Below are 24,886 nucleotides of genomic sequence, written 5' to 3'. Positions count from 1 at the left end.
GAAGCGTCACAGCCAGTGCGAGGAGGGTGAGAAATCCAGTGTCTGACCATTCTGGAAAACAGTTTGGCCCCAGTTCCCAACTTGGAAATCCACAGCCGCTTTGATTCAGCAGTAGATCTGGACATTTGAGACTGTGGAAAGGGGACGGATAAGAGAGGACTGAAGCCATCAGGAACTGGGAGTCGTCTTCTGTAGGAGAAGCTAGCTAGACAGAAAATAGGACATTTAATGTTTGGGATGTTTCTATCAACAAATGACTGGAACAAGAAATCCCCAGAAAATGATACCCAAATGGCCAGAAAGCATACTGAAACATGCTAAGCCTTATTAGTTGTTAGGGAAACGCTACTATAAGCTCAGAGAACGCTCATCAACACGGTTGCAGTACACTGGGGACGTAGCACAGTGGTAGAGTGCTTGCCTAGAATAGGCAAGGTCCTGGGTTCAATCCCACACTATAATAAATAGTAATAAAAGAGTCACAGCATTGAGAAAGACCAAACCAGTAGCAACCTGAAAATTCATATCATGCTTGTCAGAAAACCATATAATTTTGTACCATGATCCACCAACGGCATTCCCAGACATGTGGCACGCAGAGGTGAACAAGAGAGTGCACTTCAGGATGTACAAGGTACCCGCAAGATGACTCAGCAGCTGGAGGAGCTCGTTGTTGAATCTGAACCTGAATTTAATTAACCCCAGGACCCGTGTAAAGGTGGAAGAGAACTCATCATGTAAAGATGAGTTGTCCTCTGACCGCCACACATGTGCTGTAGTGTGCGTGTACCACCAACACACACACAGAGTAAATAATAATGTCATGGAATAGCACAACCCACAGCAGGCAGAAACGTATCGGTAGGAAACTAGATAAGCCAAAATGGTCACACCATGAAATACTCTACAGCCAAGAAGTACCCTACCAATATACCACGTGGATAACTCAAATATAAAGTTTTGAACCAAGTAATCCAATCTCTAGAGAGTATATACTGTATAATTCCTCTTCTATAAAGTCCAAAACCAAGACAAGGTTGGGAGGGGTACTGTACCTTGTGCTTGGGAAGTAGAGGCAGGAAGATCAGAGTCACCATTAGCTATGGGTTTAAGATCACCTGGGCTCATGAGATACTGGGGGAAAAAAAGAGACAAGTTAGCCATTGGTGGTGGCGCACAACTTTAATGCCACCTCAAGAGGCAGAGGCAGGAGGACCTCTGAGTTCAAGGCCAGCCTGATCTACAAAGCAAACTCCAAGACAGCCAGGACTGTAACACAGATAAACTTTGTTTTGAAAAACAAAAACAAAAAACTCCCAAAGCAAAACAACAACAACAACAACAACTAAAAGGCCAAAAATTTAGAAACAGCGATGTTGGGGTTCAAGCACTGAGATGGGAAGTAGACACAGGGTCCTACTTCCAACCAAGAGCCTATCAGCAATTAGTGTCCAGTTACAAAGGAAATGTGAGGCTTTCCCAGGGGAGTTACCACGCTTCAGGGCAGTCCCCGTGCTGAGGAATAAGTGACCAACACACATGAACTCAGTGGTATTTTTGTAGACTTTTGTTTCATATTGTTTTGTTTGACAATATTTTTATTGGTCTTTTGCTTGTTTACTTTGGTTCCAAATTTTTGTGTGTTTTTCTTGTTTTTTCGTTTTGTTTTGTTTTTTAAAGAGAGAGAAAGAAAAGGTGTATAGTTGGGTAGGTAGGGAGGTGAGGATAATCCGGGAGGAGTAGGGGAAAGGAAGCTTGTGATCAGAATATATTATGTGGGATTTTTTTTCAATTAAAAATAAGGCATGGCCGGGTGGTGGTGACACACGCCATTAATCTCAGCACTCAGGAGGCAGAGATAGGCAGATCTCTGAGTTAGAGATGCGAAGGTCCAGAACACAGCCTTTCTTCAAATTCTACTGGTTAGATAAGCAGAGGCATGGCGGATGGAGGAGATGTAGGTAGAGGACTTCCAATAGGAACTGTCGCTGCTTGTTTGTTGAGGGGTGAAGGGATTTGGGAGAGAGAAAGGAAAACAGCAGATGGTGAGGGACCCGCAACTGCATAACTTTCGGGGTTTTACTGTAGTTAGAGCAGGATTCCGGACGCCAGGAAGGTGGTTTGGTAGATAAAGCATTGCCTCAGATGACTGATAAGGGCTGAACAGGTCTCTCTACCTCCTTCCTTCTGGTCCCAGCCGCTGGATTCCAAGGTTTCCTCTAGGTAAAATCTGGCGTGGGCGGAGCAAGGAGGCCCTAGCTAAAGCTGGGCCGGGCTGGGCTGGGCTGGGCTAGCTCCTTCGGCCTGGAGCACAGCGGTGTGTGTGGAAGGGACCTCCGGAGCAAGCTCAGCATGGTGGAGTTCGCACCCCTGTCGGTGCCATGGGAGCGCAGGCTGCAGACTTTCGCAGTCCTGCAGTGGGTCTTCTCCTTCTTGGCCTTGGGTAAGAGGGTAGCCACGGTCTCATGGGAAGGGCCGGGCAGCCTGAGCGGGAACACAGGATGCTTGATAAGAGAGATTCAGAAAGGGGTTTTGCTGGGCTCAGAGCTCCTGTGCAGAGGGGTTCCTGGGGTCTGCCAGAGTCTTGTGCGGGTAAGCAGGAGCTCCTTTATCTTGGGAAAGCTTTAGTTTTCAGGATTGGGGGCGGGCAGTTTCCCCCAGGCTCTTGCTGCGAGCTGAGGAGGGGCAGGGAAGCATCCAATGCGGGGGAAAAGCGCTCTCAGCGTCCTGCTACTCGGACGGGGAAGCTCTCCGTTTTACCTTTCAGAAAAAGGCAGGTGGAACTGAGGCCAGGAAAGAAGGGACCAGCTTCAGCTTCACCAGCTGCTTGGTGGGAATGTGGGCGTCACCCTACGGGGTCTTTGTAGATGAAGCGTAGGGAGGTGGGAACCCCAGGCAGGCCTGGCCTGCCTCCTTAGGTGTGGATATGACCCCTGATCCACCACGCCCCACTGATGTGTGGCTGCATTCCAGCTCTGCTGTGGACCAGGAAGAAAGAGTGGCAGGGAGCTCACGTAATCTCCTTTGCTGGCAATGGACTGGGGAAAGGCTGCCACCTTTGAAGGACTGGAGTTCATCCTGGGTCCAGATACTGCTGGCTGTTTAAATTATTCACATGCTGGGTGCTGGGTACATGTTAGTCTCTCTCTCACGCACACACGCACACACATGCACGTGCACATGTGTGTACATGCTCCCTTAGGATCACCTCACAATTCTTCAGCTATAGGGTTCATTCAAGGCCATCCAGGACCCTGCCTCTAGCACCCTTTTTAATTGGTCTGCATCTCTATCCCAGGGTTGGTAAACATTTTAAGTACTTCTGGTAGCAGAGCCAAGCAGAGAAATGGCATACTTGAAAGGCCCGGCTGTAAATCAGGAGCCTGGTCCCTGTTCCTTCCAGAGGAAGAAGGGCTGAGGGGTGGGCAGAGGGCACTGGAAGGAAGTGTAGCTATAGAAAATAGCTGATGGGCACAGAAAACAGAGGGCAGGAGGCCTAAGCCTGGGGCTGGCTTGGGTCAAAGGGCACTGAAGACCGAGAGCCACAGAGGCCATAACCACATTCTCTCAGGGGCTGAGGGGCACTAAACTCAATCCGCCACCTGTGACCTTGAGGGGAGGCATATGTCTGACTGAATGAGCTCACCCCATCCATGCAGCCTGTGGTACCTGCCTGGCCCTGCTCTTACACAGACCTAGCAAAACCACGTAGTATAGGACAGATGCCAGGGCTCTCCTGAGCCAGGAAGAGTTGGAGAGAAGCAAGGAAAGGGTTCTGGGCTCTTCCATGGCAGGAGTGGGTGGTTTTACCTTATCCTGAGGGCAAAGGAGAACCAGAGACCCAGCAGGGAAGAAGTGGTAAAGTCCAACTTTGTGATAAAGGTCCCTGTGCCTATGGTTGAGGTTCTGCTGTGTGTGGGGATGAGGAGATCAAAGGGAGGGCAATCGAAGTCTATACCAGTAGTCACCAAGTCAGGGCCCATGGGTCAAAACCAGCCCGAGTGTTTTGTTATTTGTTTGTTTTCTTTTTTGTAGTCTAAGATCCAAGAGTTTCTGTCATTTCTAAAAGATTAAATTTTAAACCGCTACTCAAATGCTTTCATAATGTCTTCTAATTTGCATCTTACAAGTTCTAAAATGTCTAAAATACTTGCTACCTTGCCTCATTTTGTTTCTTTGATGATGATGATGAAGGAATGGCTTCAGAGCCTCGAAAGCACGAGGAGCTGAGTTTGAGTCCCACAACCTCTGTAAAAATGTCAAGCATGATTATTAACCTATGTTCCTTTTAAGTTATTTATTTCAGAAATTTTGTTATAATAATAGCAAGTTGACTAGCACCAAATGCTAAAATCTTTGCCTCAAATAACTAACTCACCTATTCCCCGTTTGTGTTTATTGATTTAACATGCACACATAGTTCAGTATATATTCACTTATACATATTCGTTATTGTTGTATCTCTTTATGTTATATTTCTTTTTACCAATATATGCTGTTACTTATTTCCTTGAATTTTTTTCAAGTCTTCACTTGACGTTTTTTACCTTAGATTTTAGTCATATTTTGTTACATACTTTTCTTTCCCATTATTGTCAACTAAACTCTAACCAATATACTTTCCATATAATTTCAAAAACTGAAAAAAAAATAGGAAAAAAATATCAGGCATGGTGACATATACTTGTAGTCTCAGCACCAGGGAGGCAGAGTCAGGAAGATCCCTGGCTCTTGGTGGCTAGCTAGCCTAGCCTCATAGGTTAGCTTCAGGCTAATGAAGGGCACTGTCTCAAAAGGAGGTGGACAGCCCTCTTCAGGTTGACACTAGGGTTGTCCCCTAGCCTTCACACACATGTAGATATGTGCATGCACACACATGTAGACACGTGCATGCACACGTCCACCCACAGGTGACACCCACATGAACATACACAGGTGTCATATCGGAGATGAGGGGGAGGTGGGGTAGGGCTCCACAAATGTACTCCCTAAGGAGGTTTTAAAGAATAGTGAGGGTGGGGCTGGGGTGATGATTTCATCGGTAAAGGTTGGGCTAAGTTGGCTGCACAAACACCAGGTGGGGTTGGTGGCCTGACTATATTGTCAACACAAAGTAAGCAGAGACAAAGGATCCCTAGAGCAAGCTGGCTAACTAGTCAAACCCGTGAGTCCTGGATTCAAGAGAGAGAGAGACCCTGCCTCAGCATCAGAGAGTCATAGATAAAAAAAGAGAGAGGTCAGAGAGTGATAGGGGAAGACACCTCGTTCCTCCACAAGGGCACCTGAACACACGTGTGCCCACATGTGAACATACATTCACACATACATGCTTACAAACCGCAAATACACCAAGAGAAAATACAATGTCAGTCTAAGCCTGCCCGTATTCAGCTTCCCAGACAGGGCAGTGTGAAGGAGGAAGAAAAGACTGTGTGATCTGAATGTCCAGTTCAACTGGACATATGGGATGTATTTTGCAAAATGGCATGGAGTAGCTGGGAAAGTCAATTAGGACCAGACTCCAAGGGCTCAGGCCCAGAGCCAAATGCTTTCCAGATGGGCTTGCTCATTGCTTCTGTTTCTTTTCCTCTCTCATGGCCCTCTCATGGGAGAGCAAGATCCTCCAGTGTTGGCCTATGCTGTTCTTAGCTGGTTTTGTTTTATATTTGTTGAATGAGTGAATGCCATGCATGGGCCAAGCACTGACTCTCAGGTTTTACTGTTAGCTTGCTACGTGACCTTAGCCAGTGTGCATACCCCTAGTCTCTAAACAGTAGGGGTTTGAGAAACCTCAGGCTTTCCCGTCTTCTTTCCCCTTCTTTGTTTAATCTTTCCACTCCAGTCTCTTCCCTGTCTCTCCGTAACTATATATTCTATTTCCCCATCCTTGGGAGAACCTCCCTCCTCCCGAGTCCCTTACTCTATACTTAACCTCTGTGGTTTTAGGAATTGTAGTCTGTCTACTGAACGTTTCAAAGCTAACATTCACATAGAAGCATGTATGTATTTGTCTTTTTGAGCTTGGTTTACCTCATTCAGTGTAATTTTTTTCTAGCTCTATCCATTTAGCTGTGAATTTTGTGATTTCATTTTTCTAAAACAGCTATTAATATTACATTGGATAAACTTAACACATTTTCTTTATCCAGTCATCTGTTGATGGACATCTAGGTTGTTTCCAGTTTCTGGCTATGATAAATAAAACAGTGATAAACACAAACAACCAAAAAAGAAACCTCAGGCTAAACTGGGCATCATGGTCCACACCTCTGATTCCAGCACTTAGGATCTCTGTCAGATTGAGGACAGCATGGTCTACATAGTGAGCTCCAGAACAGCCAGACCGTTTTCCAAAGATGCCAAACCAAACCACAAACAGCAAAAGAAACTGCAGGGTTGGAGAGATTGGCTAAGGGAAGCAAGGGCCACCTCCCTAAATCACCAGACAGACCCCGCCTGGCTTGCTATTAGCAGGAGAAGGGAGAAGTCTGGGAGTCAGGATCGCCAAGTAGGAACTTTGTGATTCAGGGGAAAGTGCTCCTGTTTTCTCCTAAACTTTGTTTCTTTTTTTCTGTCTGCAAAAGTAACTCATTCAAACAACATTTGAACCTTTAGGTAAACCATAATCCTCCCCTCCAGGTAGTAACTGTTAATAGTGAGATTTTTCTTCTTGAGAGAGGGTCTTATTAAGTGGGAGACACTGCAGAGACTTTTGGTTGGCCCAAATGGAAAGAGCTGTAGCTGAAGTTTTATTTATTTATTTACTTATTTACTTATTTATTTATTCATTTCCAGTGCCTTTATTTTAACTTAGATTTAGACACTCTTCTTTACATTTTACCTTTTGGCTCTTGGGGAGTGCATGCATGCGTGCATGCCGAATTTTCATCACAGATTGTGTATCAATTATTTATGCTTCTATGTGTCCAAAAGTCTATGTATTTTTGTCTTTATATAATTCTTTTTAATACATTTTTATGATACTTATTGAGCTCTACATTTTTCTCTGCTCCCCTCTCTGCCTCTGCCCTCCCCCATTCCACCTTCCCCCAAGGTCCCCATTCTCCCAATTTACTCAGGAGATCTTGTCTTTTTCTACTTTCTACTTCCCATGTAGATTAGATCTATGTAAGTCTCTCTTAGTGTCCACATTGTTGTCTAAGTTCTCTGGGATTGTGGTTTGTAGGCTGGCTTTCTTTGCTTTATGTTTAAAAACAACCTATGAGTGAGTACATGTGATAATTGTCTTTCTGTGTCTGGGTTACCTCACTTTAAATAATGTTTTCTAGCTCCATACATTTTTCTGCAAAATTCAAGATGTCGTTATTTTTTTCTGCTATGTAGTACTCCATTGTGTAAATGTACCACATTTTCCTTATCCATTCTTCGTTCAAGGGGCATTAGGTTGTTTCCAGGTTCTGGCTGTGACAAATCTAAGCTGCTTTGAACATAGTTGAGCACGTGTCCTTGTGGCACGATTGAACATCCTTTGGATATATACCCAAAAGTGGTATTACTGGGTCTTGAGGAAGGTTATTTCCTAATTTTCTGAGAAATCGCTACACTGACCTCCAAAGGGGTTGTAACAGCTTGCATTCCCACCAGCAATGCAGAAGTGTTCCCTTTCCCCCAGAACCTCTCCAGCATAAGTTGTCATCAGTGTTTTTGATCTTGGCCATTCTTACAGGTGTAAGATGGAATCTCAGAGTTCTTTTGATTTGCATTTCTCTGCTGACTAAGGCTGTTGAACATTTCCTTAAGTGTCTTTCAGCCATTTATATTCCTCTGTTGAGAGTTCTCTGTTTAGGTCTCTACCCCACTTTTATTGGATTATTTGTTCTTTAGATATTAAGTTTCTTGAGTTCTTTGTATATTTCCGAGATCAGACCTCTGTCTGATGTGGGGTTAGTGAAGATCTTTTCCCATTCTGTTGGCTGTTGTTTTGTCTTGTTGACTGTGTCCTTTGCTTTACAGAAGCTTTTCAGTTTCAGGAGGTCCCATTTATTAATTGTTTCTCTCAGTGTCTGTGCTGCTGGGGTTCTATTTAGGAAGTGGTCTCCTGGGCCAATGCATTCAAGTGTACTTCCCACTTTCTCTTCTATAAGGTTCAGTGTGGCTGGCTTTATGTTGAGGTTTGTTTAATGGCTCAAAGATGTGTTGCATTCTTTCATGCTGCATTTGTTTAACTCTGTGAAGCTGTGTTACTGTGCCTGTCTAAAACACCTGGTTGGTCTAATAAAGCACTGAGCAGCCAATAGCAAGGCAGGAGAGAGAAATAGGCAGGGCTGGCAGGTAGAGAGAGTAAATAGGAGGAGAAATCTAGGGAAGAGAGCAAGGAGCAAGGAAAGGAGGCGAGGAAGACACCGGGGGCCAACCACCCAGCCACCCAGTCAGCCACAGAGTAAGAAGGAAAGATATATAGAATAAAGAAAGGTAAAAAGCCCAGAGACAAAATGGATAATTTAAGTTAGAAAAGCTGGCAAGGGGCTGGAGAGATGGCTCAGTGGTTAAGAGCATTGCCTGCTCTTCCAAAGGTCCTGAGTTCAATTCCCAGCAACCACATGGTGGCTCACAACCATCTGTAATGAGTTCTGGTGCCCTCTTCTGGCCTGCAGACATGCACACAGACAGAATATTGTATCCATAATGAATAAATAAATAAATAAATAAATAAATAAATATTTTTTTTTAAAAAAAGAAAAGCTGGCTAGAAACAAGCCAGCTAAGGCCGGGCATTTATAGGTAAGAATAAGTCTCTGTGTGTTTGAGAGTTGGGTGTTAGGCCCCCAAAGAGTGAAAAACAAACCCAAACCAATAACTACAGTCGCTACGCTCTCCAAGTGGACTTCACAGCTGGGTCTGGCTTTCCTCTAAGACTCTGAAGGCTGGGGATATAGCTCAGTTGGTAGAGTAATTGCCCAGCATGTACAAGGCCCTGGGTTGGACCAACACTGCACAAACCAGGCTTGGTGGACACCTATAATCCCAGTACTTGGGAGGTAGAGGTAGGATTGGAAGTTCAGTCATCCTTAGCTGTCCAGGGAGTTTGAAGCTAGCCTGGGATAGTTGAGGTCCTGCTTCACAAGAAAAACAACAAAAACAAGCCAACAGAAAGAATCCAGGGGCTGGGTGTAGCTCAGTGCTAGGGAGAGCCCTTGCCTAGCATGTATGGATCTGTGGGTTTGATCGTGATGCTAAAAGGGAAAACTCAGCAAATAAAAGGTGTTGCCCAGGTGAGGTGAGGTAGCAGTCTGTGGGAAATATGGGGTGTGGCCCCTTCTATGGGAAAGATGGGGTGTGGCTCCATGGACCGGCTGCACCCGAGATGACCAGGATTTGCTTGCCACAAGGGTGACAGAAACACAGACAAGAAAGGCATCTACATCTACCCTGGTCCTAGCCTTGCAGTACCCAGGGTAACCAGGCCATGTCCCCATGACACACAAAGCAGAGTGGGCTTGGAAAGTCTGGCTGGAGCCCTGGCCACATAGGAGGGTAAGGTGGCGTGCCAGCTCACAGAGCTGAGGCCAGGCTGAACTGTCAGGCTGTGCCTTGCAACAGTTGGACACCATGGCAGGGCCTTAGGATGGAGTCTGGGCTTAGCTTTGACTGAGAGTGGACAGAAAGGGGGCCGGGAAGAAAATCGTCTCCTTTTTCCCTAGGGTTCTCAAAGTAGAAGGCAAAAGCTAATTCGACCCATGGCTCCATAGAGTGTGTGCTGAATGCATGTAGCCTTCCTGAGGGGTGAGGGCAGTGTAGGTGAGACACCTGGTGTAGTGGAGGAAGATGACTTTAGACCGGGCCCCTTGCCAGTGTGACTGTCCTGATATGTGAGGCGTGGAAGTTAGTTCTTTCCTAGTGGTGTGGGTCGGACGGGGCAGAGCTGCTGGCATGGGGGCACAGTCACGGAAGAACTAAGTTGGCGCTGGGACTGCCTTCCTTGCAGCTCTCTCTCTCTGCTCCTCTCCCAGCTCAGATCTGCATCGCCATCTTCATAGGCCTCCTGTTCACAAGGTTCTGGCTTTTCTCTGTCCTGTATGCCACCTGGTTGTTCCTGGACTGGGACAAGCCACGCCAGGGAGGCCGGACCATCCAGTTCGTCAGACGCTGGACCATCTGGAAGTACATGAGGGATTACTTCCCCGTCAATGTGAGTACCGGGCTCCGGGGGTGCAAGGGCCTCTGGGCCACTCATCTCTGTGAGCACAGGGAATCTGCAGAGCAGAAGGCTGGCTGGGAGGCAGGAGCCCGAGAGGCCTGTGGAAGAGTGTGGAAGTTTCTGGCCATGGGACTCGGGGCCAATATGGGTACTGATGTATAAATGTGTCTTGAAGGGAATGTGCACGTTTTATAGGGACAAAGCCAGCAGCAGTCAAAGTTCTGGGTGAAAACAATAAGCAACAGGTCTTAAGAGACCCATATTATCCTCGGCAGAGGGGGGACCCAAGGGTGAGACCCGAGCCGCACAGCGAACTCTCCTATAAACTTAATGCTTCTGCATTGGTATAGCACTGCCTCAGAGTCTACCTGCCTTATCGCTGGCAGGCTGTGTGTTCTTAGGCAGGGCTTGGCTCATGCTGGCTTCAGTGTCTCTAAGAATCAGCAAGCATTGTGACATCTCCTACCTTGAGTGTCCTCAGATCCTGACATCTTTGATTCATTGCCCTTTCAAGTCAGGTCATTGTGAACATGTGACCTTGGACGTGAAGCTTGGTCCTGGGCGGAGCAGATTCCTGAACGGGAGTGAGGAGATTCTGGGGCTCCCTCAGTGGGGTATAGACAGACACAGCCCTGAGAAGCCCAGGCAGGCTCCCTCAGTGGGGTATAGACAGACACAGCCCTGAGAAGCCCAGGCAGTGCTGGTTTACTGATGGGATAAAAGGGCCATGGGGATACAAGAGGCCAGGCCTGGGCACTTAGAGCGTGGCTTATGGAGCTCAATAGACTAGGTCCTAACCTATATCTGCCACGTAGTGGGAGTGTGACCTTGAGATGGGTTGCCCAGTCTCTCTATGCTTCTGTTTTGGCATATTTAAGATCGAGATAACTGCATAGTGGTACACACCTTTAATTCCAGTACTTGGAAGGCAGAGGCAGGAATTTCTCTGAGAGTTTGCAGCAATCTTGGTCTATGTAGTGAGTTCCAGGACAGCTAGGGCTGTGAAGAAAGACCCTGTCTCAAAAACAAGCAGACAGAAATGCCGTTGTATGCCTTCCTGGACAGTGTGGATTCCAACAGACGGTGCAGACAAAGTCTGCAGACAGTCTTAGTAATAGCTCCTCTCACACCATGTCACCAAGTCAGTAGGACACTGCCTGGATCCCGGACACTCTGACCTTCACCCCCACCCGACTTCTTCCTCCCTGTGTAGAGTCCCGCCTCTTCCTTTGGTCCAGGACTCCAGTCCCCTGCTATCAAAGGGGGATAGGTGGAAGAAATAGGCCCATAGAGGTTGAACAACTTGCTTGCATCATGGGAACTCCAATCAAGGATCCTACCCTGTGCCCTTCTGAGAGTCCTGAGGTCCCACAAGGGCTGTCATATTGTATGACAAAGGCATGCAGGAGCCCCTAGCTCTCTAGAAAGCAGGGCTTCCAAGGGAAGACACTGGCAGGGAGTACAGAGGAGCTAACAGAGACTGTCACTCAAGGGCATTGAGCATCTTAGTGTCAAAAGAGAGGAAGTCTGGACTAGCTTGGGGGACTCAGAGGAGCGCCAGACACCTCCGCCCCTCAGATTTATTTATTCTATAGGAACCCCTCCCAGTATCCAGCACACAGCACCCCACCACACCCCACCGCACCCCCACAGCGCAGCATAGCTCCTTGGGACCCAAGAACAACCATGGACACGTCCTGGACAGAGGCCCCAGTCCTTGTCCCTGTGACTGAAGTCCCTTCTCTGCCTCACCTCTCTCCAGCCCCTGTCAGAAAGGTCAGAGTTCTCTGGGAGAGTGTGACCTCTACCCTGGGGAGCTGTAAGTGACATCATATCAGAGCCAAAGGAAGCCTGGTTAGTTCTGGGTTCCTTGGAGTTTTGCTCATTCTGGCTCTGGCTTCCTTTCGTGGGTTCTGGGCTCAGCAGAAGAGAGGCTTCCTGCAAAGTGGACCCCACAGGCAGAGGCCAGGAGTTTGTCTAGAGACCTCCTGAGCCCCTGGGTCAGGGCTCTCAGTGCGACCAAAGCAGAAGCTAGCCTGAGCTGTGGCTGGAGAGGTGGTTCAGGTCAGTGGAGCCCCCTAGAGGCCGCTTCCCCAAACTGGGATGGCTAGCTGACATTTTCCAGGTCCCAGAAGCCCCGGAACTCTGGAGGACCTCTGAGTCTTCCCACTTGGATCCCTGGTAGCAGGGCTGGCAGAAGTGATAAGGGGAGGCTCCTCGGTCTTCTTGATCTTTCCACAGCCAGGGGGCTCCCCGCCTGATGTGCAGAAATTCGAGTGTTGTTACCTATCCCAGGCTCAACACAGAAGTACCAGCCAGGGTCAGGCGGTACCAGTGAGTGGCCAGCAGAGGGAGAGATGAAGTCTCCTAGGCTGTGCCTGGCTTAGAAGAGGAGCCAGCAGGAGAGGACTGAGTGTATCCTGCAGACTTCTTTTCCCACTGACCTCCCAATCCCTCTCTTCTGGGGACTTTTCTTTCCCAGTTTTGCTGACCCCTCCCACCCCCATCCACGAGCCTCTGCATCAAATGTGGTCTTCTTCTGATTACTTTCAAGTTTTGTTTACTAAGATTTTTACAAAGTAGTTTCCCAGAGGTGGGGGTAGGGGTGGGCATTATGGCTGTAGCTGTACCGTGGAGCTTTCCCAGGTCATCTTTACTGCTTCCCTAAGAGCTAATGATGAGGAATCGGGCAGTTTGTGTAGAGGAAGCTGTCCCTATCACGTGTGTCCTGGGCGTCCCCGTGGAGATTTCATCACCCAGAATAAACACTCTACACAGGTCAGGACCTTGGTAGGGACCACGATCTGTGACCAGGACCATGACCCGGGGTCAGGGAATGCAGCACACACCACGATCAGAGTCAGCTCGTTATAACCCCACCCCTGTCCCTGCCCCTGTCCCTCCCAGTTAAGTCCCTTCCAGGGGGCTTTCTCAATCCCTATTGATAAGTCCTTGTTCTGGCCGTTCTCACTCCTGGCAGCTCCGTACTGTGTGCTAGCACCGCTGTCTTCTGCTGTGACAACCAAAGCCCTTAGTGAGAGCTGCTACTCCAGAACCGTGTTCTGGGTCCTCAACTTCCCCCTCTGACTCATTCCTCCTTCCTTGGACCTTAAGTCCAACCGAGAACCGCTCCTTTTCTGTGTTCCACTTGCTCCCCCCACCCCACCCCGTTATCCGTGCTTGCACGGTGCCCCATTTCCCACCACCTTTCACACAGAGCTCCGACTTGGCTTTGCATTTGGAGCCTGGATGCCTGGGCTCAGGCTGGGCTCTGATCCTTCAATAGCTGAGAATGATCACGGATCTCGGTTTCTTCCTCTGTACACTGGGTCACTGTTACCAGAACTGCGCTCACAAAGTGGGTTGTTGTGTGTGCTGTGCCTGGCACGAAGTCAGTCCTGGGACGGTCCGTCCACTCAGACACTCTTTCCAGCTGCGTGTCTTCAACTCTATCACAGTCTCAGTGGTAAAACGTGCAGTATTGTATGGACCATAAAACACTAACAGGACAGCGGTGACACCTCCCTGACAGGCGTGTTGTGGGTTCCCAGGAGGCCAAGGAAGAAGAGGGGAGTAGGTGACGTGACCCGATCTCTCTGCAGCTCCCCCAGTTTGGCTACCAGGAGGGTAGGGTGGCCGAGCAAGGTTGTTGAAATACACAAACATATTTCAAGATGTTTTGTTTGGAGGGGGAATATAGCTCAGAAATGAGGGAATGTATCCGTCGATGTCAGTGAGCATCAGCCAGATGACCCCATAGAGTGGCAGGCAGGTGAGGCAGAGAATTTAACTGAGAATCTCAGGAAGCCAAACCTGGACCCACAGCCACATGGGGGAACTACAAGCAGCGGCAGATAAAACCCCAGCCTTTCCTTCATCCAACCGTCTGGCTGCGATACAGGGAAATTGCTCCAGGCCCTAACCATATACACGTGCCTACCCAGCCAGCCATATACACAGGCATACACATACATACACACTTTCACAATCCACACACCCAAGGAATAGGCTCTCACCCCCAGGGCCAGCACCAGTTGTACTGGATCAAACCCTGTCTTCCCGCCAGGTAATCTAGGTGCACAGTAGGGCCCCGAACCACTTCCCTGTGAGAACATCGATCCGATCCGTTTGCCCTGGGGCAGTTGAGTAGGCTGCTGATGCAGGAGCCTGGGGGAGGGACCCGAGAGTCCTGGATTTTGCAAGATTGACTAGAAAGTTCCAGAGCTGGTCCCGAATGCCCTTTGTCCCGAGGCAAAGGCTTTCTGGATCCGTCCTGTGCTCTCTGAAGGAGACGGCAGGTCTCAAATCCAAGTCGCCCCTGTGGTTTTGGGCAATTCTCCCATTCTCTCTGCATGCATATGCTCATTTGTGCAACAGTGTCATCACGCTAAAAGCCGGTCCCTAGGGCTCTGGTAAGTGTTACAAGCCAGCAGGACTGCTGCTTCGTGTGCCCTGAAGGAGCCAAAAGGAAGGTGGACTCTGGAGCGTGTGAGCCGTAGGAGGGTTGAGAAGTGGTGTGACCGGGTGGAGTGAGCTGAGCTCTAAGCTAGTGTAACGGTGCACTCTGTGATGGTCGGGTCTTCTGTGCAGGCATGGAGAAGGACCTTGCAGTTAAAGGTAATATTTTAGGACCTTCCTTCAGAACTGAAAACGTTCACACACGCTCAAGCCCACGTGGTTCGTAACAGCCAAAGAGTAGAAACCACTCAAGTGCTCATCCACTGATAAACAGAATACAGTCTGTCCATGCGGTTGAGTATTATTTGGTTATAAAAATAGAACGAAGTACTGACCTGTGACACAGCATGAAAGAGACCTTGGGAACACGCCAATGAGTCCAAGAAGCCATTCGCCAAGGTCGTATGTGTGTGGCTTCCTTTAGACACCTTCCAGAACAGGCAAACCTGGGGAGCTGAAGAACAGATCCGTGGTTACCAGCGCTGGGAAGAAGCAATGAGTCATGGATATGGGTTCCCTTCTGGAGTTGGGAGTCTGCGCTAGGGTCGGTGGTGATATTGCACAGCTGTGTCAAAGTGCGCTTGATCACACATTTTCAAAGCCTGGACCTCATGGTATACAGGCGATACTAGTGAAAGCTGAGTAGCCCCAGAGTCCAGGGATCTGGCTGCCCCCTTTTCTCTCACCCCCGCTGCCCAGTACCAGACCCAGCCAGGATTTCTCCAGACACCCACAACCTTGCTCAGCCACCCTCCAAAATGGGGGAGCTGCAGAGAGATCGGGGCACGTCACCAACTCCCCTCTTCTTCCTTGGGAACCTACAACAAGCCTGTCAGGGAGGTGACACTGCTGTCCTGTTAGCAAAGAGTAACTGAGACACCAGGGAGCCAGGAGTTGGCACAGCGCTCATGAGCTCCTAGACCCCTAGCTTAGGGCTCTCATGCCTGCGGTGCAATCCAAGTGAGTACAGGATTGGGTTGGAAGTGTCTACCTTCTGAGGAAGCTATGCCTGCCCCTCCCACCGACTTTCTTCCTTCGCTCCCTCATTCTATTCTTCCTGAAGCATCTCCTCTCTCCCGTCACGTGTGGAGACACGGTAAGCAGGACACACAGAATCTAAGCCTCACAGAGAACAGTTAGCACAGAAGATAACAGTAGAAAAGTGCAGACTGGGCCTCAGTGGGACCGCAGTCACCCTCCAGTGCACACACTTGCATGTGCGCGTGTAAATACATGTGCAAATGCCAGCTCACTTGGCCCCCCATCCTCACCGGGATATTTCTCTATACACAAATGCTTTGTTATCAAGGGTACAGCTGTTCATTTATTTATTTAAAATAGGAATGTGTTCTTGTTCAAAATTCAAGAGAACAAGAAAGCAGATGTGAAAGACTCCATTTTAGGGCTGGGGAATGGCTCCGGCAGTAACACAAGCCTGTAAAAGTGCCAGGTTGTAATGTTCGCTTTAATCTCGTCACTTCCACTCAGTTGCCACGTCCTGCACTCTATCCAGCTCCTTGCTGTTCACTTACAAGCTATCCTGGCTTGCTTCATACTCCCCTGTGGCTGTATCCGTTCTGTCTGCCTCATCCCCAGTTTTTCCAGACAAGCCCTGTTGGTGAACAAGTTTCTGATATCAGCTAAACCTGATGCGTCCATAAATGGCATTTTTTTGGGGGGGGAGCACAGCATTCGACCAGAGTGCAGACAATTCTGTCGGCTAAATCCCTCAGCAGTGGAACCACTGGGATGAGAGATCTGTTCTCTTCTGTCTTTTCAAAAATTTCCAATTGTTTTCACAGAGATGTGAACGTTAAATAGCAAGCGTTGCCTTGTATGGACCAAAGGATGCGTGTGGTAGCCTCCCGTGTAAGCACTTGGGTGAGCTAGAGCTCTGACCCTGCAGGGGAGGCAACAGCCCCTCTGCCTGGGACTTCTGAGTCCTTGCAGAGCCCTATGGTGCTTTGGAGGGTTTTGGTGGACTCTGTGTGGTGAGAGGTTTCCAGAGGTCAAGCCAAGACCAAGGACAGGAGGATGGAAAACTCTGCAGCCGGCGTAGGCAGATAGGCTTAGGGCCCCATTTCCACCTCCAGGCTGCTGAGGCCCGAGAGGCAGCAAGAAGAATCCTTGGGGAGGCAGCCTCTGGGAGCTGCCGCTTGCTGACAGGATGACCGTTCACCTGGGAAAGCTTAGCCAGTAGAAAGGGCTACCTGTCTCCAGGAAGGTGCAGAGTCCCTGCCACCCATCCTCCCAGGAAGCCTCCGGCACATGGATGCCAGGGGGAGATGGGTGGCTTTTAACTCCCGTAGCTGTGGCTCCCAGAGCACAGGGCACTGAGAAGCAGAGACAGGTTTCTGGCAGAGAGGAAAGGGACTGGTCCCACCTACAACATGGCCTTCAGCCATGATCTTTGGACTTGGCTACCACCCAGGCTGAGGTGTGTGTGTGTGTGTGTGTCTGTGCATGCATGCATGTGATGGCCCAGGCAGAGGGGTCTGTGTGTGTGTGTGTGTGTGTGTGTGTGTGTGTGTGTGTGTGTATGTGTGCATGTCTGTGCACGTGCGTGTGCGCGTGTGATGGCTCACCAGTGGAGATCATAGAACAACCTAAGGAATTGGTCCTTGCCTTTTATCTAATTTGTGACGGGGCCTCTGCTGCTTCTTCCTTGACATGCCAGGCTGGCTTCTAGGGATTCTCCTGTTGCTGGCCCATCTCACTGTAGGTGCCATTCACGCTGTGTATCTGACTTTGACATGGGTTCTAGGAATCCAGACTCAAGCTCTTGTGTTTACACAGCCAATGCTTTTCCACAGTTAGTGGTCCCTTCAACCCCCTCCCTATGTATGTCCTTGTCTCACTTCACCTGGAACTGTTTAGTGACATGTGGCTCTTGCTCTCTTTCTGGTGGTAACTCTGGGCTCTCGATGCATCAGGCGTAACCAGTCAGGGTAAGTTTCTGCCCTGGCATAGCAGAGAGAGTTAATACAGTTGGAGTTAGGGTCTGGCCTTGGGACAGCAGAGACACTCCTACGACCCACCCGTTCCACAGGACTGGAGCCAGTCTCAGGGCCACAAGCTGTGTCAACGAGATCAAAACCTGATTCTGATCTCTCTTGTGATCACTCACTCCTAGAGTGGACGGGTCAACTTTCTTTCCAGTGAGGTTGAGATGGGACGACCCCAATGCCCATGTGGCCCTCATATCCTTCCTGTGTCTTCACTACCTTCCTACCACTAGGAAGAGACACAGCGACCAAGGCGACTTATAAAAGGAAACATTTAACTAGGGGCGTGCTCACGGTTTCGGAGGGTTGGTCTGCAGTCGTCATGGCAGGAGGTATAGCGGCATGCAGGCAGGCATGGTTTATCCTCAAGTCGGGGGCAGAGAGAAAGCCGCATTGGGCCTGGTGCGGGCTTTTGAAATCTCAGTCTTCTTAGTTGCACACTTCCTCCAACAAAGCCACACCCCCTGGTCCTTCCCAAAACTGTTCCCCCTATTAGGGACCAAGTATTCAAATAAATGAGCCATTCCCATTCAGACCTATTGCAGCATCCTACCCAGTAGTCAGGAATTCCAGTCCCTTTTCACTTGAACCTCTCAGCAGAAGGGGCAGGTCTTCCTGGGAGAGGGTCACCTAGGCAGGGGGCGAACATTTTGCCCAAAGCCAGTGCCCAGTCTGTGAAGCCTCCAGCTCCAGTGTATCACCCACTGTCCCACACAACGGCTCTCTCTGCGGAAGCATCCAGGCTGTTTAGGCTTTGGAGGCACCTGAGACTCTGAGTCCCAGAGTGACACAAGCCAGTAGCGGCAGAACCAGGACTGGCGTACAGGTTCCGCTGATGGTCACCAGCTTGCTGTCTCCTGCAGCTGATCAAGACGGCTGAGCTGAACCCTACCCAGAACTACATCGCAGGCTTCCACCCCCATGGAGTCCTGGCCGCAGGAGCCTTTCTCAACCTGTGCACTGAAAGCACCGGCTTTTCCTCGCTCTTCCCAGGAATCCGATCGAACCTAATGACGTTGCCTTTGTGGTTCCGGGCCCCCTTCATCCGGGATTACATCATGTCTGTGGGTGAGTCTCCAACCTGGATCCAGGTAGCTCAGGAAGAAAATGGCTTCTGGGTGAGCAGGGGGATCTGGGAAAGGGCTGTCAACAGTTCTGCAGTCCTTCCAAGTACTTGTTTAGCAACAGCAGAGGCTAGACCCAGAGAAGAACTTCCTGTATCGCTGTGCTGGGAAGGACTCAGAGACCCCCAGCTGGTGGGGGTGTTGTTGCGGGAATCCCGGCTCCATGGACAATGTCGATGGCCTCTTTCTTGGGCTGCTCCTATCTTCACCGCCCTGTCTCTTCACCTGGTATCTGACCTACCTTGCTCTCTCCCTAGGGCTGGTCACATCAGAAAAGGAGAGTGCTGGTCACATTCTGAGCAAGAAGGATGGCGGGAACTTGCTAGCCATCATCATTGGGGGCTCCCAGGAGGCACTGGATGCCAGGCCTGGAGCCTACCGGCTGCTGCTGAAGAATCGGAAGGGCTTCATCAGGCTTGCCCTGATACACGGGTATGGAACTCTGGGGAATCACACTGTGGGGCTGTTGGTGGTTTCTGTTTTGTTGGGGAGACAGCAAAGATGATTGTAGCTTCCGTTTTGGGCAAGGAGATTCTCAGGCCATATAGTGAAAATTGTAAGTTGGTGCCTCGCAGCCAGGTTTCTAGATGCATTTCCATAAAGGAGACTGGGGGAATCAACGGGCACTTGGTGAGATGGGCAGGGTTTCCTGGTGTGAGCTCTGAGACCTTTGGGAATCTGGAAGGAGGGGGTGGGAGCTTACTGCCGAACTGCTCACCCATCATGGGAGGGGCATCTTTGAAGAAATAGAGCCAGTTGGCACAAGATGATGATGATGATGATGATTATTAGTGAAAAGTAAAAATGTTTCATACCCAGGAAGATGTCCTAGGACATTCTGGTCTACCCGTGGGAACCTGAAAAGGCTCTCTGAAGGTCAAGGGTCAAGGCATGTCCAGTTCTGGCTGCTGGCCCTGCTGGGTGACCTTTCCATCCCTGCCTCTCAGGGTGCCCCTATACTCCCTCCCCTGTGTCCCTCTAGGGCGGCGCTGGTGCCAATCTTCTCCTTTGGGGAGAACAACCTGTTTAACCAAGTGGAGAACACCTCTGGCACCTTGCTGCGCCGTGTCCAGAACCGACTACAGAAGATCATGGGCATCTCCCTCCCTCTCTTCCATGGCCGTGGTGTCTTCCAGTACAGCTTCGGCTTCATGCCTTTCCGCCAGCCCATCAACACCGTAGGTGAGCTGATATGCAGACCAGCCGGAGCGGGTTGCAGGAACAGGGTCTGGATGCTGCAGGGTACTTGAGGATGGGAAATATACATCCTCATCCTTATGGGGCTCATTCTAGAAAGCCCCACACAGCCACACACAGATAATCCTGCTAGGGGCAGTCTGGAATAAGAGCTGTAACAGACACAGAGGTACTGATGACTGAGTATTTATTCTCAGTGAGAGGTACTGGTGGCTGAGTACTCACTCATTCTCTAGAAGAGACAGCAGGGGACCTGCTCTATGTTGGACATTGGTTTTGGTTTTTGTTTTGTTGTTGTTTGTTTGTTTGTTTTTCAAGACAGGGTTTCTCTGTGGCTTTGGAGCCTGTCCTGGAATCCTAGAACTAGCTCTTGTAGACCAGGCTGGCCTCGAACTCACAGAGATCTACCTGCCTCTGCCTCCCGAGTGCTGGGATTAAAGACATGCCACCACCTCCAGCAATGTCAGACACTCGTCAGTTGCCATACTCCATCTTGGTTTGTCCTAGCAACCTTTGAGATAGGGACTATTATCTCTAAATGGTATTAAATGAGGCCCAAAGAAGTTAAATGATTTCCACAAGCTCACGTTGCCTTTGAGGGACAGAGCTGAGGTTGTACTGGGATCTATCTGACCTTCGTTAGGCCGGAGAAGGAGGGTTTAATTGTGATCTGGATGATCTAATGGGGCTTGGGAAAAGAAGGTAGAGAACGAAAATGCTAAAAATTCTATGCTGGGATGGGGATATGACTCGATCGGTAAGGATATGCTGAGCAAGCATGACTTTGACCTCCAGTACCCATGGTAAAACCAAGGCACACGGCCCGGTAGTGGGCATTGTAATCCCAGTCCTGGGGGTGGGGACAAAACAGGAGGATCTGTAGGGCTGCTGGCTGGCAGTCTACCGGTTGGCCAGCTCCAGGTTTAGTGAGAAACCTTGTCTCAAAAAAATAGGAAGCATGGCTGAGGAACATGCTCACCATGCTTGACCTCTGGGCTTCACATATGCTCACTTATACATACAAATACATATGTGTACAGATGAAGAATGTTTTAAAGTTATGTGCCAACTAATAATCAATAGACTCTGAATTAGCTCTGGGGGCTCTCCCTGTAAGAAGTTAACATGAGCATCGGTGTCTAGACTTAGCAAAAGTTTTCAGCTATTTGTGTACCTCTTTTGTGTTCTTGGATTCTCATTTGACATTTGTAGAGAGAACTCTGTTCGCTTCAACCCCACCCATCCTCCCATCCACTTCCCACCCACACACACATTTGTGAGTTGAGCACAGGTTTGGTAATCCTTGCATTGAGGCCTTGCTGGGTTGTATGGCAATGACCTCGTGTATCTGAATGTTGCTGCTGCTGCCGCCTCTGGAGATACTTCCAAGAGGAGAGAGAATGCACTGCTATCCCAGCCTCTTCCTGATTCTTCCCTATGACCAGGGCGCTTTGCACTCAGTGCATAGGGCAGTGAAGGAAGGCTGAGACACCCCACCCCGATTCCAGAAGTGTAGACACCTCTAATGTTGAATTCTCAGAATCACATACCCCGGAGGAGGTGTGCACCCCCAGCGTTTAAAACCTAGTGCTGCTTACGCCTGGTTACTTGGATAAATTACTCCTCTGAGCCTCATTGTATCCCCTGTCAAGTAGGGATAATGACAGGTTTTGTTTGCCTGGAACTAAGGGAAAGAACACAAATAAAGAGAATGACTATTGCCCAGCATATTGGAAGCTGGCTACTAGGATACTGAGAGTCTGGAAGTTGAGTTGTCCTAAAATCTTAGAATTCAGTACTTGAGGGTTGGGGAGATAGCTCAGTTGGTGAAGTGCAAGCTAGAAAAACTGCCCAGTACCTATGAAAAAAATCTGGATGGGATGGCCCATGTTTTAATCCCAGCACTTAGGAAGTAGAGACAGAGGCTCCCTAGGGTTCACTAGATGCCAGCCTAGCCTAACCAATTAGTCCCAGGCCAATGAAAGACTTGAGTGTCCATAAACACGGTTGATGACATCTGAGGAACAGTACCCGCAGGTTAACCTCTGACCTCCACATGATGACATCTGAGGAACAGTACCCGGAGGTTAACCTCTGACCTCCACATGATGACATCTGAGGAGCAGTACCCAGAGGTTAACCTCTGACCTCCACATGCATATGTGTGCTTATGAATTTACACTTAAACACACACGTGGAGTGAGGGGAAGTGGGGAGAGTGTGAGATCTGGAATCTGAAGTCATGGGAGGAGGGGCTAGGAGTGGGACCCCTTGAAGGATGACCACAGGGGTGAGCCTTGCTCCTGGGGCTCCTGAGACTGCAGCGGTGCTCACTCTTGGCCCCTGTCCTCCTCTGTCCCTTGCAGTGGGGAAGCCCATCCAGGTGCCGAAGACACTACAGCCCTCAGAGAGGGAGGTGAACCAGCTTCACCAGCGCTACATCAATGAACTATGCAAGCTCTTTGAGGAACACAAACTCAAGTTCAATGTTCCCGCTGACGAACATCTGGAGTTCTGCTAAGAACCTCAAGCTGGAGGACAGCTGCATCCGAGAATCTGCAGGAGAGCTGTGATGAGAAGGGACTTTCACAGTCAGCCCAGATTCCTACGAACCCAGCCACGGCTGGCAGGATAGAAGAGGATTTGTGCCTACAGCTGAAGTTCTGAAGTCTCCCTGTCCTTGCTTGGCCTTTCGGCCCATCGGTAGGATGGTGGGAAGGAAGCAAGCAGAGAATGATTGCTGAGGTCTCTACCCATGGTTGTAATGTCGCTCAAACATGACCAAAGGGCAACCAGGGGGAAAAGGGAACAAAATTCTTCTTCCCCCACCCTCAAGAGACGGTGCAAGAGAAGCCAGCATCCCAGGCCTCCCCTGTACTTGTCCCTCATCCTGCTCCCTGGATGTCCCTTCTTCCCCTCTGAGCTGGAGGAGGTGTAGCCAACTATGCCCTGGCATCCACCCTGTTTTTTCCAAACTCTGCATCCTCCAAGCTGTGACATCGATATCAAAGGAGCCCAGTCTTCCTTAGCCACTTGACTATGATCAAGGGTAGGGCTCCTTGCTATCCTTCTGAGTCTCAGTTTCCCCAGCCTTGATGACCTGGGAGCCTCTTCCTCATGAGTTAAAACTAATTCCAGCCCCTGTCTTGGCACAAAAGGGCAGCTTCATACACGTTATTTCAATAAATGAAACAATTCTGTTTTATCTCCCTTCTCTTTCTTTCTCCCAACCAATGGGATTGACTGGAGTCTCAGCTTGAGCCCCCAGCCTTGTCCCGTGTCCCTGATCTCACCTCAGAAGCTGGGTCAACAGGTTGTAGAATCCTTTCTCCTGAATGGTCACCCTGAGTTTTTCACCTTGGAAACAAGTAGGAAGGGACATGCCTGTGGGAAGACCAGAATGTTGGAAGTCAGAGGTGATGGCATAGGTGGATGTGTGTCTCCCGGTAGGGCCATACTGTGGCCAGGACAACCCTGGCTTCCTGGGTTGGAGATCCAACTCCTGCAGGGGAGACCAGGGCATGGCTGGATTGGAAGAATGCCTGACTGCCCCTCCTCTGTAACAGGAAGCAGAACCCTTCCATGTAGGTGCAGTTTCTACAATCACTGGAAAAGTTTCCATTGGGATCCCAGCCCAGCCCCACCTATCTCCTGTGACCGTAGGTAAATCATCTACCTCTAAAGCTCAATGTTAGCATCTGACACAGAGTTGTGAGCCGTTCCCAAGCCATGGAGTCACACCTCGCCCTCCGAGGCAGGCTGCACGGTACATAGAAATAAAGAGTTCGGTGATATGGGCACTCAGCACCTTGTGCAGGCACCTGGGATTGAGAAGGGATGGTATGGGACTAGACTCAAGCAGGTATGGCTGTGCACGCCTTTAATTCCAGCACTTGGGAGGCAGAGGCAGGTGGATCTCCGTGAGTGAGTTTGAGGCCAGCCTTGTCTACAGAGTGAGTTCCATGATAACCAGGGCTATGTAGAGAGATCCTGTCTCAAAATAATCACATCCGAATGCTGTGGAAACACATTCTGCTCCTTCAGTCAATAGCCTTTAAGATACCAGCCCACTTGGGGGCGGTCTCTTATAGTTTAAAAAGCAGCAGGAACCGTGTGTGTGTGTGTGTGTGTGTGTGTGTGTGTGTGTGTGTCTGTCTGTCTGTCTGTCTGTCTGTCTGCCTGCTCTCTTGCTTCTGACTCCCATTCCGGCTGCTAGACTCTGTTTCCTGTTTGTGCTCAGAGAACTGTTGTTTAGGACGGTGATCTGTAAGTTTTTCCCCTTAAATAAATAACTCTTTTTTTTATAATCAATAATTCTGAACTGGTGTGGGATTGTTTTACGACTCCATCCGAAACCGAAGGCAGAGGATTCAGAGAAGGGAATAGTGTCTTCAGGACCAAGGAAGATTTGAGGAAGTGGCCGTGGGTAGGGCCTCAAAGAAAGGGCAAGATGGCAAAGGAGATGGGGATTAGGGGGTCCACCAGCAGCTACCAGCCAGTGAGTTAGAGCCACCAAGGACCTTTTATTTCTCCCAGTTCTGGGTCACGAGAGGCTGGGGTATGATGGCAGGATACAGGGCCCAGCTTTATCCTGACTGCCTTAGTGTTGATTGGATTCCAAAGGAAAGAGAGTTCCAGACTACCCAGAATGCAGTGCCCATTCTACCGCACGCCTTGCATCTAAATGATCACAAGGTCGGGACTGAGAAATAGGTTCCACCTGAGTGTGAAGAGGAGGGCTGGTGTCCATCTTTGCACACGCTCTACAAAGATTTACAAGTAAAAACCTATGGCGGAACGCCCCCCTTTTCTGCCCGGTCGACCTGGTGTCTCTGACCTGTCTCCATCCCTCCCTCCTCCCTCTGATGCTACTCTCCCGACTCAAAATCCTTCCATGACCTTCCATTGTGCCAGGAGATTGATTCATGCTGGTCTTGGCCTCA

At 49.5% G+C, this 24,886-nt stretch overlaps 1 protein-coding gene across 2 annotated transcripts; it reads left to right on the top strand.

Moving 5' to 3' along the window:
- The first annotated feature begins 2,291 nt into the window (after positions 1 to 2,291).
- Mogat2 (monoacylglycerol O-acyltransferase 2) lies at positions 2,292 to 24,111 on the top strand. Of its 2 annotated transcripts, XM_075952441.1 has the most exons (6): positions 2,292 to 2,443; positions 9,972 to 10,150; positions 18,486 to 18,690; positions 19,004 to 19,178; positions 19,729 to 19,928; positions 22,310 to 24,111. In XM_075952441.1, exons 1-6 carry the CDS (start codon positions 2,353 to 2,355, stop codon positions 22,462 to 22,464), a joined length of 1,005 nt encoding a protein of 334 aa, XP_075808556.1. In that variant the 5' UTR covers positions 2,292 to 2,352; the 3' UTR covers positions 22,465 to 24,111. The 2 variants fall into 2 exon arrangements, with proteins under 2 accessions (XP_075808556.1, XP_075808557.1); XM_075952442.1 differs by lacking the exon at positions 9,972 to 10,150 and having other exon boundaries at positions 2,293 to 2,451.
- The last annotated feature ends 775 nt before the right edge of the window (positions 24,112 to 24,886 follow it).

The sequence above is a fragment of the Microtus pennsylvanicus genome, chromosome 18 (genome assembly GCF_037038515.1).
Source record: "Microtus pennsylvanicus isolate mMicPen1 chromosome 18, mMicPen1.hap1, whole genome shotgun sequence".
Taxonomy (NCBI): domain Eukaryota; kingdom Metazoa; phylum Chordata; class Mammalia; order Rodentia; family Cricetidae; genus Microtus; species Microtus pennsylvanicus.
This window is presented reverse-complemented; position numbering and strand designations above follow the sequence as displayed.

Excerpts from the sequence above, each read along its gene's own strand:
- Mogat2 (XM_075952441.1), top strand. The coding sequence starts at position 2,353 with ATGGTGGAGTTCGCACCCCTGTCGGTGCCATGGGAGCGCAGGCTGCAG. Across the intron at positions 2,444-9,971 it reads CTTCTCCTTCTTGGCCTTGG|CTCAGATCTGCATCGCCATC; the intron begins GTAAGAGGGTAG and ends CTCCTCTCCCAG. Across the intron at positions 19,179-19,728 it reads AGGCTTGCCCTGATACACGG|GGCGGCGCTGGTGCCAATCT; the intron begins GTATGGAACTCT and ends GTGTCCCTCTAG.